The sequence below is a fragment of the Eublepharis macularius genome, chromosome 4 (assembly GCF_028583425.1).
Source record: "Eublepharis macularius isolate TG4126 chromosome 4, MPM_Emac_v1.0, whole genome shotgun sequence".
NCBI lineage: Eukaryota > Metazoa > Chordata > Lepidosauria > Squamata > Eublepharidae > Eublepharis > Eublepharis macularius.
The window spans coordinates 13,041,120-13,053,357 of record NC_072793.1 but is presented as its reverse complement, the minus strand read 5'-3'; the positions used below and the strand labels follow the sequence as shown (position 1 = coordinate 13,053,357).

Below are 12,238 nucleotides of genomic sequence, written 5' to 3'. Positions count from 1 at the left end.
CTTTGACAGGAAGGATAGAAGAGAATACCACCTGTGACCCCACTGTCTTCAACTGCCTTCCAAGAGCTTCATAGTCCTCTTTCATTCTTGAGATGGTATTCATGGCCATGTCATTTGTTCTCACGTGAACCTGCACAAACGGGAACTGATCAGTCGGTCTGATCAGTTTCAGCAGTCGGTCTGTAATATCCAGAATTCTCAGCAAGCAACACATCTCTCCCAGCAAGCAACACGTCTCTCTGAGTAGGGGATCTGACCTGGACACATGACGTTCCATACCCCTGAGCAGAGAGTCTCCAGTGACCACCACTTTCTGTTTTCTTCCACTTCCGTGTGGCCCCATGTGGAAGGCGTACTTGGTATGTCTAATGTCACTTCATAACTTCCTTTCCATTTTGAGCATCAGCTATTCATTCTTCATTTCCATCATCCGTGAAAATTATTTCCTTTGATGGAAATAATCTGCTTATATTTAGAAAGCCTTCTTCTCTCATCATCTTGCTGGTTCTGCTTTTTGACTTGTCTGATGTGCTCAGGGACATCTGGAAAGCCAATCTGATCCAATAGACCCAGTCTTGTCTCTCTGACAGTTAATGAATGCAAGTTCATTTACAGGGCTCTTCATCTCCTTAGGCATGTACAGTTAACCAGCATCTGCAGGGCAGCCAAATTCACAGCAGAGAACCATTTTACGCTTGCAATTTTGGATGCCAAGAAGTTTGTGAAGTTTTGCAGTGAAAGCCTCTTTGACATCCAGCTTTCCTCTACCAAGATTTATTTGGCCTGCTCCCAGCAATTTTGGATCTTGTTTAAGATTGTAATTCATGAATTTACCCTGATGGTGGATGCATTTACTTCTGGTGCAACAGGACCCGAACTCACACACCCATTCCCATTCTGGACAGGCGCTTTAAGCAAGAACATTTTCCTGTGAGCATAGAAACCCAGCCAGAGTCTGGCAGTGGATGGTCTCCTTCCCTTTTGAGAAAGGCGCTCAAAATAAGACTTGAAGGAGACAGAAACTAAAACAAATTGCTCAAAAGTGGAAGGAAAAGCGAAATGTGCTGAACAGCGAAGGAGAAAAAGCATTTAAATGTGTTCCTGTGAGCCCGTATCATAGGTGTCCAGTAAGTTTGGACTTTGATCTCAGATGTTGTGGCCTGGCCACAGCCTGATGGTAAGCATGCAGAAAAGCAGAGACAAGGATGGCTCAGAGATCAGAAAACTCTAGTTCCAGGGGGTTGACTTTCAGGAAAGACAGCATGTCCACCAGGTCTGAGTCCAGACGCAAGTGGCGGGGACAGAGGAGGTCTCCCAGGTGTGAGAAGACCCACTTGCTGTGGACACTGGTGGGAGGGCAGGAGAGGATGTTGGTGGCCACATTCGAAAGATCCAGCCAAATGGCAGATTTTCTTTCCCAGTACTCCAGGGAGTTGGTGTTGGGGGTGCTTGGCGAGGTACTCTCTGACCATCACCTCCAATGAGTCCTCCGCCACGACGGACATGCTGGCCTCATTGCTGCCAACCGCCCAGCCCACCACTGAGCACCAGAAGTTTGTGGGTCATTTTGGGGAGGACTCTTCTGCCTGGGGATGCCCAGTGCATCTTCCTCCTCCTCCTCCTCCATTCCTGCGCCCCACACCCTTTTCCCTCCGTCCCACTAGTTGGGACCAGAACTTCCACACCACTCTGCACAGGTTCCTCATCCACTGATGGAGCTCTCCGTTCTGCATGGCTGTGCTGCCTTTTATGCGTGGGTCACATATGCAGACCAGTTGGTATGGCAGCTCCTTGCAGAGAGGATGCAAGCGGGCGGCCACGCCTGCCTGCAACCTCCCAACCAAGTCCCTGACCCTGGGGACAAGCTGGTCCTGTTGATCCATCTCTCTGGCCAGCATCTGGTCCAGGCCATGGATCAGGGGGATGACCTGGCCCAGACTGGACTGGTACGAGCATAGGCGTTTGGTGGTCTCCTTAAATGGCCTCAGGACACAGACCATCTGAGAGAAGGCTAGCCAATCTGTAGAGCTGAGGCTGAGCTCCTCTCTTCCCTGCAAAATTGGCACCAAGGATATGATGTCCTGCACAGGGTTCTTTTGCTCCATCAGGCAACTCACCATGTCATGGGTTGAGTTCCAGTGGGTGGCCATGTCCTGGTAGAGGTGGTGCCCGGGTTCCCCTGCCTCTGGAGCAGCTTATGCGAGGACTTCATGCTGCGGGAGAAATGGACATGGACAAGGTCGATTGGTCCCAGCTGGCCTTGATGTTGCTAACTAGCCTGAGTGCATCCATCATGACGAGGTACAGCTTATGTGCCAGGCAGACCAGGCCGTCAAGGCCCTCTTTCAGGGCCACCAGCATGTTTCTTCCTGCATTGGTGACCATGAAGCCTCGGACAAGCTCACCCCCAAGGCGCCCAGTCCCTCAACGCAGCCCTGATCATGGTGGTGATGTTCTTCCCTGTGTGATTCTCATCCATCCCCCATGCCTGCAGCAGAAGCACTCTGTAGCCTGGCGCCAATGGCAACACCTCCTCCCGGGGACCTGATCTTTCCCTGGGGCAGCGGAGATCCTCTGGCAGCCACCACTGGGCTGTTATGGTGAGGTAGCCGTGATGCTGCTGCTCCACAGGTCTGCTGTGAAGTGGACAGTCTGTCCCTTTGCACCCAACAGTTCCTTCATGACCCTCGCGCGAACACCCTGGTAGAGGGCGGGCAAGACTCGCCGGCCAATGGCCCTCTGCGATGGCATTGAGAACCAGGGCACAAAGTGATGCAGCACCTTCCGGAAGCCCACACCCTCCACAATGGACAACGGGAGTCTGTCCAAAGCAGTCATCTCCGCCACCACTCTTAGTGCCTGCTGCCTGAGCCTTCCCCCTGACTTGTACGCTGGGCACTGTCACAGACCCTGAGGGGACCACTTCCTGCAGGGTAGCCTGCCTGGGCGTTCCATTCCCACCCACAGCACCCTCACGGCAAGTCTTTTTGCTGGCTGTGGACTCTCATTCTCCTCCCCCTTCTCTCTGATCTTTAGCCAACCTCACATGCCCGCTAGGTGGTTTCCACGGTGGAGGAAGTGACATGTTCAGGTGGTGCCTCTCCAGATGCTTGCGTAGGGTGGTGGATGACAGGTGCCTAGGGTCAGTGCTCCTATGCACCAGGACATGGCAGTGGTGACACCACACCATGCAGAGGTCATTGGGAAGAGCTTGAAAATGCTGCCAGAGTATTTGAGTGAAATGGGGACTGGGACTTGGTGAGTCAGGAGGAGAATGAAGGATTAACTTCTGTGGCATGGAGCTGGACCGGGAAGAGGGGGTGAGGGGTAGGCTGCGGTCAGGGACAGTCCCTGGAGTTTGGACTGTAGAGGGACTGGCTGATTCTACAAACCCCTGCCATTCTTCCTCAGACCCCTCCTCATCCTCCGCAAAAAGTTTAACAATGTCCACTCCCGGCAGTGGAGGAGAGATGTTTTCTGCCTCCTCCACAGTCCCCCCTTGGCAGATCTGCAATTGGAGTCTCTGTTGCCCGCAAGACCCTCCCCCCCAGGAAGGGTGGCAGTCAATGATGAGCGACGTGGACAAGCCTTGCCCTTTCCCCGCCCCATGACCGCCCTCGCCCAACAATACATGCTTCATAGCGGTGCACTGAAGTGAAGAACAAAAAACAAACAAACCAAGAGTAGTGCTCACAAAGTAGACGAGAGCCAACAGAAGAGTGGGGTTAGTAGAAAACAAGTTCAAGAGTGAGGGTGTGAGGCAGCAGGTGGCTGCCCTGAGACTGGAGTTGGTGTTTGGCCCCAGAAGCACCATTCAGACAACAGCCCAGGCAGGACAGATGTGCAAAATAAAAGTTTAATTCCCTAAGGGAGGGCAGTGGAGGAGAGAGAGCGGCACCAGAGAAGTGCACAAAATCCAGGAGAGAAAACAGAAGAGTGAGGGTTTGAGCCCTTGTGGAGGTGGGGCCCAAACCACCAAAAAACAAAACAGCAAGAGTGAGGCTCTCAAAAGAGCAGAGTAAGAAACAAAGACAAGCAAAGAGAAACAAATATGGAGGCCTCAGTAAAGCTAGGCCCAAGTTTCAGGCAAAGGCCTGAGACTGGGGTAAGGTGGGGTGGGGGTGAAGGGAAAAAGGCACCCCTTGCCAAACACCTCCCCACTGGGAGAAGAAAGGGAAATTGGGAAGAGACTTTTCAGTCTCTTTTCCAGCACCAAATCTAGGCCAAAGCTCCCAAATTCACTCTCTCTCAATCCAAGTTCCAGCTACAGTTCCTCCCACTCTCCCTGTCTGCTGAAACTGAAACCACGAGGCACAGACCTTTGGCTTTTATATAAAATGCTGACATGGAGCAAAACAGGAGCACTATGGTTGGCAGACAGGCCTGCCTAACAGGGGTTGGGGGGAAGAGATTGGTGTTCCCATGGCTACTGTAGGCACATCCCCTCAGTTGCCTAAGAGATTAATCACCCCACTCCCCCTGCTGCTCTGCTGGATGGGGCAGAATGAGAGCTCTACAGTTGGCAGGGACAGCTGCCAATCAAGGTTTGTGGGCTAAAATTGGGGGCAACCAAAGGACTGGCCTCTGTTGCCTGGGGAATAAATTGAATGATGCCAGGGTGTCTGGCTTTCCTAACAGATAATGAAGCGGACAAAGTGGCAGAAAAAGTCGTCAAGTTCGTGGAAAATGCATCACCCATGAAATGCGTTTTCTCTGTGGAACGAATCGGCTGATTCGTCACGAATTTTGAGTCATAATTTGATTTGTGCCCATCTCTACTGTTAAGCATTGCTTCTGGCTCATTTATATTACAGATGGCAATCAGATCAGACTGTATTTGAGCTATTTTATCAGCAAAAATCTTCGAAAGGTGTCACAGCTAATTGTCTGTTCTTGAAACAGTTCAGATTTAGGGGTCAAAAGATGTCAAGGTACTTTAAACAGTTGGGATGACATGATTTAGCTGATGCAATGGTTGTAGAAAATTAATGTTTCTTTGTTGCTATCTAGTTGGGAAGAAAGGAGGACAGCCTCTGGAAGGATTCAGTATTTAAATCACATTACACGAACAACACAGTGGGAGCGACCAACACGGTAAGAATCTCTTGAGAACACTTATGTATTATTCTGTCAGCACGTTATAGTGTCAAGTGGCTAGCATAATACATGTTGTAATTAACTTGATAGATCCTGGGTGCGAAGAGCTGAAAATTAGCATCTGTAAAGGACAAACAGGTCAGTCCCTTTGCTAAAGAATGAATGGACATAAATCTGACATAAAAAATCACAACATTCAAAAACCAGCGGGAGAACATTTCTGTCTGCCAGGACATTCCATTTCTGACAAGAGTAGCAGTTCTCAAGCAGAAAAACTTCACAGGAAAACTACAACCTGAGACTGCTGAAATTGAGTTTATTTGCAAATTTGGAACAATGGATTCCCTAGGGTTGAATCAGGACATAGGATTTTCCTCGCATTAGAGAGACTAATTTTCTGCACTTCACCCCCAGGCTTTGTCAAGCTAATGACAACATGTATTATGCTAGCTTCCTAACGTTCTAATTTAGAGTACCCATTCCATCCTCTGCCTAGATTTATAAGGATCCCTTTTCCCACTCCTCGTATCTGATGAAGGGTGCTCTGATTCTCAAAAGCTCATACCTTGGAAAGTGAGTTGGTCTTTAAGGTGCTACTAGACTCTAACCTTGCTCTTCTGATTTAGACCAGCATGGCTACCCAGCTGAAACTATCCATCAGTGAATGGTTCTAAGCACCCACACCTCTTAAGATGTTTGGTGGTAGGAGCTCACTGTTTGAATAGATATGAAAACTGTAAAAACAGGATGGAAGTATTATGTTCACTATATTTATTGACTTAAATTGCACTTATGTATAACTTTTATCAGCATAAAGCTGATCATGGAAATGGATGCATTAACATGAAAGAGAGACTGTAGGGTAGGACTGGCACTTTTGCTTGCCGCTGTGCCACGATGTCATATTGCAGTGACAGTCAATATGTATATTGGTGATCGCATGCCTGAGACCACTGTTTCTGTTGAGTTTTGTGTGTTAGATATTAGATTATTAGTAAATTCAACAAGATAAAGAGACAAATAGGAACCACAGGGGTAGTCAGGCTCTTTGTTCCATTGGTAGTATAGAAACAGGAGATCATAAAATCATAGGGTTGGAAGGGACTTCTAGGGTCATCTAGTCCTGCACAATGCAGGAAATTCACAACTACTTCCCCTCCTCACATCCCAGTGACCCCTGCTTCATGCCCAGAAGATGGGAAAACACTATCAGGATCCCTAGCCAAACTGGCCTAGGGAAAATTGGTACCTTACCCCAAGGTGGTGATCAGCATTACCCTGGGCATGTAAGAAGGGGCCCCGAGAACTAAGCACTGATGTAACCTTTCCTGCCCTCCCTCTCATGATCTGCTGATGTTCACAGAATCAGCATTGCTGTCAGATGGCCATCTAGCCTCTGCTTAAAAACCTCCAAAGAAGGACAGCCCACCACCTCCCAAGAAAGCCTGTTCCACTGAGAGATTGCTCTAACTGTCAGGACATTCTTCCTAATGTTTAGCCAAAAACTCTTTTGATTTAATTTCAACCTGTTGGTTCTGGTCCGACCTTCTGGGGCAGTGGAAAACAATTCTATGCAAAATAGTATTTTGTGGCCACATTTGCAATCTTGGTATTGTCACCGTGTTCTTAAATAACATTTAACAACAACAACAACAACATTAGATTTATATACTGCCCTTCAGGACTTAATGCCCACTCAGAGCAGTTTACAAAGTATGTTATTATTATCCCCACAACAAAACACCCTGTGAGGTGGATGGGGCTGAGAGAGCTAGAAGCTGTGACCGACCCAAGGTCACCTAGCTGGCTTCAAGTGGAGGAGTGAGGAATCAAACCCAGTTCTCCAGATTAGAGTCCCGCACTCTTAACCACTACACTAAACTGGCGTAGTTTACCAAATTGTTAGCATGTATACTATACCAATAATTCATAACATTCAGTTAAAATTGTCCACACCCTTAGGAACCATTTTCTTTTTACATAGGAAAAAAGCATGTTATTTTTTCTACAGGCCAGCATCAGAATATTCCAGTCCAGGTCGACCTCTGAGTTGCTTTGTGGATGAGAACACTCCCATTACAGCCATAAATGGTGCCACGTGTGGACAGTCCTCTGATCCCAGGCTAGCAGAGAGAAGAGTGAGGTCTCAAAGGCACAGGAATTATATGAGCAGGACCCATCTACATACCCCTCCAGATTTACCTGAAGGATATGGTATGCATTTTCACAATTGCGTAACTATCTGCTTTTTGCAAAGCAAAATTGTACTGATGATGATTTCTGAAGACCGATGTGCAGACGGGTGAAACCGTGTTAAGGAAAAATGAAATAGGGTAAAATTCTCTGGTGGAATTTTAGGGGTGAGTTTGAGGGGAGGGTTATTATTGAAATGAAAAGGTAGCCTTGTTATTGTGTGTGTATATTTGAAGCAAAATACAAGCGCTTCTCCTTTCATGTACTTGGAATAACTTGAAACGTGTCTAAAATTGTTTTTAAGTCTGAGTGGGGAACATGTTACTTGTTATCCAGTGGGTGCCTGCAACAATCATACCGTGCAGTATGTTATGGCAGCGCTGGTTGTGTAGTTGGCAACTGGTTGCGACTTCTCTCAGGCACTGCTTGAGGAAATCTACAGCTGTTACATTTTTACCTCATCCTTCCTTCAGGGAGCTCAGAATGGGATATATGGATTTATTCTCAACAACTAGGTAAGAATTGAGAGAGAGTGACTGACTCAAGTTCACCCAGCGAGCTCCATGGCAGAATGGAGATTGGAACACCATTCCCCTCAGTCCCAGTCCAGCGCTGCGGCTATACACTATAGCTCTGTAGCTGGGCCTGAAACCATAATGTGAAAGAACTGGTCTATGTATAATGGTCTTATAACATGGGTGCTGCCCCCTTAATTATATAGAAATGTGGGGAGGAGAGGGGCAGGAGAATGAAGGGGAGACTTCAGAAGGAGTTTACAGCACCCACTGTCTATCCTAACTTATCTGCCACACTTGCCCAGACCAGAGTCCAGTGGCTTGTTCTCAGCTTGCTGTTTCAGCTCTGCCTCCATCTACCATTTAGTGATTTAAATGCTACCTATATTGGCAAAATCTATGTAAGGCTAAATACTGGCACGAGACTAATAGTCAATGAGTACTGTAAGGGAAATTGGAAAAGAACTTTGAAGGGAGAGTTCAAGGGCTGCAGATGGTATAAGGCCAATAGAGGCCCTCGATGCCCTGAGACCTGGTCTTCGCAGAGTCAGGTTGCTTGGGAATGCAACTAAAATTGGTGGTAAACTCCATCTAATGCTAAATACTGGCGCTACCTACATTTGAGTGTTACATCTGTCATATATATTTTTAAATACACTGTCTTAGAATTTAAACTCTTAAGCCTTGAGTCTAGAACTGTGTGCAAAAAAGAATGATGAAATTGTCTAACCATAGTTTACTTAAATCATGTGCACAACATAGGTGATCTAGGCAGCCTTTTGTGCCCAACACCCTTTGTGTGTATTGCTATATATTTATGGTCAATGCTATCAGCATTGTCAGATTTAATCACTCTGGGGGAAAGAGAATGAAAGGAGAAGTTTAAAATGTCCCTCTTCCAGAACGGACAGTCCTTCTGTCTAGCATTCTGCATGACCTCTGCTAGTTAAGGTCATTGAGTGTGGTGTCCCAAACCAGTCTGGAATGGTGAGCCATATGCAAAAGCCTGTTGGTATGTGTGGGATTAACTTTCAAGATGAGGCCAGTGGTAGTTGTGGCTTCAGGGTTTTTTATATTGTCTTGCAGAGAGGGAAGGATCAGAATTAGAATGTTTGTTTGTTTGTTTGCAGAATCTGTACTCCACCTTTCTACCCCATCAGAGTAACTAGCAGTTAAAACAAACATAAAAGTGATCATAAAAACAATAAACACTATAACTAAAATACGTGTGTAAAAGCACGAAAAACTGTAATTAAAAGATGGAGGGATCATTGAAGGAATACCAGATGAACCAAGATCTTCACCAACTGGTCAAAGTCAATGACAGAAAGGGACAAACAAATATCTGTAGAGAGTTACATAGTTTTGGAGCCCTCTTTCTTGGGTTGCTACCTGCCTAGTTTAATAAGATGGGGGCACCTGGAGCAAGGCCTTAAAAGATGGCTGTAGCAGTCAAGCAGGCTTATGTGGGAGTCTGCAGTCCTTCACGTATGCTGATCCCAAGCTGTATAGGGGCTTAAAGGCCAACACCAGCATCTGGAAACAAATTGGAAGCCAGTGTAGATGGGCCAAGACTTGAGTAATATGATATAGCTTCATAGATAACAAAAGGGATGTGTTTAACAATCACCATGGCTACATCTCTCTATAAAAGGATCAAAGGAGAGAAGAGAGATTCTTATATGAGATTTTGTGAAAGTAAGAGGGGAAAAAAGGGACACTTGGTCACAAAAACATCTAAGAGGAGATGTCGGTGAAACATATTTTTGATTTGGGCAAAATAACGCATTAGAACAGCCAATAAATGCATATGGCTCCAGGCAGCGATAAGGGTTATGGGGCAGGGATTGAGATTTGTGCATAAGAGGGGAGCAGGGAAACTGAGTGGAATCATGGCTTTCAGGCAACGCTTTTAAAAGCTCCTTTAATAATGAGTGGGGTTCTTGAGGTTCAGATAGTCAGATCCTAAAATACAAAGTAATACTTTGTATGATAGGAATGTTCAGATTGCTTTCATAACACCATTTCATTTGTATGCAGAATTCTTTAAAAAAAATCCAAGAAAACTTTATGTGCATTTTGTACACATCTGACTGTCCTGAGCCATCAGGACTGTTAATGATAGCCTTGCTGTCATACTTGCATACTCCTTTGCTGATGCACAAAGAGAGGATGAAGAGTTTGTGTTTTGAGTTTTTTTTGGTGAAGAGAGGAGGAGTGTGAGCAGAATAGCAAGCCAGGTTGGTGCCCGTCATGAACAAACCACTGTTCGTAATGCCTGAATGTAGCCTTAGTTCTAAAAACATTGTGGCGGGTCTTTCAGATTATGCAAAACATAGCAATATTTCAAAATACTTCGACATCCGTATTAGAATAATAATAAAATGAACAGTAAAATGCTGTGGCAATGATTTATAGCCCGTTGGTTTGATGTGCTTTCAGATATGAAGTTTGCATTGGTGCACATCAGGGCTTTTTTTCTGGGAAAAGAGGTGGTGGAACTCAGTGGGTTGCCCTCGGAGAAAATGGTTACATGGCTGGTGGCCCCGCCCCCTGATCTCCAGACAGAGGGAAGTTTAGATTGAGCGGCGCGGAGGGCAATCTCAACTCCCCTCTGTCTGGAGATCAGGGGGCGGGGCCACCAGCCATGTGACCATTGGAACTCCGTTCCACTGTGTTTCTGCTGAAAAAAAGCCCTGGTACACCTACCACTTTCTTGCTATTGTACTTGTTTGTTTCAGTTTTACTCCTGCCCTGATGTTCAGGGATTTGGATGTATAGCCACTTAACAGTTTAAATTGTGGTATACGTATTAAAGTAGTTGGAAAAAATGTTCTATTAAAGCTGGATAAACCACCTGGTTAGCCTTGCTTTAAACTTTAACAGATGTCTTAATAACTGTTTTGGAGAACATTGAGGGCTTGGACAAAGTTCTAGGGCAAGGGAGCTCCACAGATAGTCTTTCACTTCTCTGGTACGTTTGTTTCTAATATATGAACATTTCACATGGGTTTTTTTTTTGTTTTCCTTGAGTATTTTTGAGAGCTCTTATTTGTTTTCATGGTATTTCTTGATGAACAGAACAAAGGACAACTCAACAAGGGCAGGTGTATTTCTTACATACTCAGACTGGTGTGAGCACGTGGCATGATCCACGGGTACCTAGGTAAGAGAATAATTTAAGCAAAGCTTCTTTACAGATTGCATGTTGATATTCTACATCTCAGTCTTAAAGAACAGCAGGTTCTGGCCTGTTGGCAAAGACTGTGTGCATTTTGTGATTCTGTGCATGTGCAGAATTTGTTATCGTTGCAGAATTCAGCATCTTTGCTGGCTTTTTTTTTTTAAAGACCAAGTTTGCAGCCTCTCTAGCTTTGGACAAAAATACTTTAAATAGTGATGGCAACATGTTGCTTGTCGAGTCTTAATTCGCAGAAGCCTGGAAGTGAGATTTTTTTTCAGTGATCAAGAGTGAGGCTTCAGTCCCTTGTATAGCTTTCTTGGCCTCTCCGTGATTAGCAAAGTTTTAAACAGCACGAATTATGCAAACATGTGCAAATGTGTATATTTTATCTGCAGGTCTTGGAATTCAGCTTGGCCTGAAATCCTAGTTTCCTTGGCACCGAATTTTGATACTTGTTGAGTACAAAATGTACACAGCATTGCCTGTTGGCTAAAATGCTCATTGAAAAATAATATATATTCCTTAACATGTGAATGGAGAGTTATTCCAGTGCATCAACCTGTACTTATATACTTAAACAGGGCTTTTTTTCTGGGGAAAGAGGTGGTGGAAGTCAGTGGGTTGCCCTCGGAGAAAATGGTCACATGGCTGGTGGCCCCACCCCCCCGATCTCCAGAAAGAGAGGAGCACTCTAAACTCCCCTTTGTCTGGAGATCGGGGGGCGGGGCCACCAGCCATGTGACCATTTTCAAGAGGTTCCGGAACTCCGTTCCCCGTGTTCCTGCTGAAAAAAAGCCCTGTACTTAAAACTAATTCGCTTTCTGCTACTGGATGTGGTAGGCATTAATGGAAGTGTGTGTGTTTTAAATATAGTACATCAGTATTTCAGTCTTAAAGTGCTGAGCTCATTGAATTCCAACCGGGGCTTGCCATTTTTAGTGACTTTATTTCTTGACAAAGATACATTACTTGCCAGTGATGTGTTCCTATGGCAACTTGAGCTTTTCTATGTGATTATGAATTTTTATTGCATCTGGTGGTTAGTCTTCTCGCGTTTGCTAAAAATTGTCTATGGCATTACATATATAAATTTTCAGGCGAAACAGAAGTATTTACAAATGTGGTTTTGTTGAACGTTTAAAAAAATTTGGTTCAGATGTATCCTTATTATCTTTTAAGAATATTTGTCAAAACTATTCCTAATACGTAACTCCTGTTGGCAATATTGGCAAAGGATTTTATTTTTGTT

General features: G+C 45.4%; 1 protein-coding gene across 1 annotated transcript in view; it reads left to right on the top strand.

Moving 5' to 3' along the window:
* Positions 1 to 12,238, top strand: part of SMURF2 (SMAD specific E3 ubiquitin protein ligase 2) — a 138,261-nt gene that overhangs the window by 91,483 nt on the left and 34,540 nt on the right. The window contains exons 7-9 of the mRNA XM_054976042.1: positions 5,011 to 5,094; positions 7,109 to 7,311; positions 10,887 to 10,971. Coding sequence (XP_054832017.1) covers positions 5,011 to 5,094; positions 7,109 to 7,311; positions 10,887 to 10,971 — 372 coding nt within the window. The remainder of the gene's footprint in view (positions 1 to 5,010; positions 5,095 to 7,108; positions 7,312 to 10,886; positions 10,972 to 12,238) is intronic.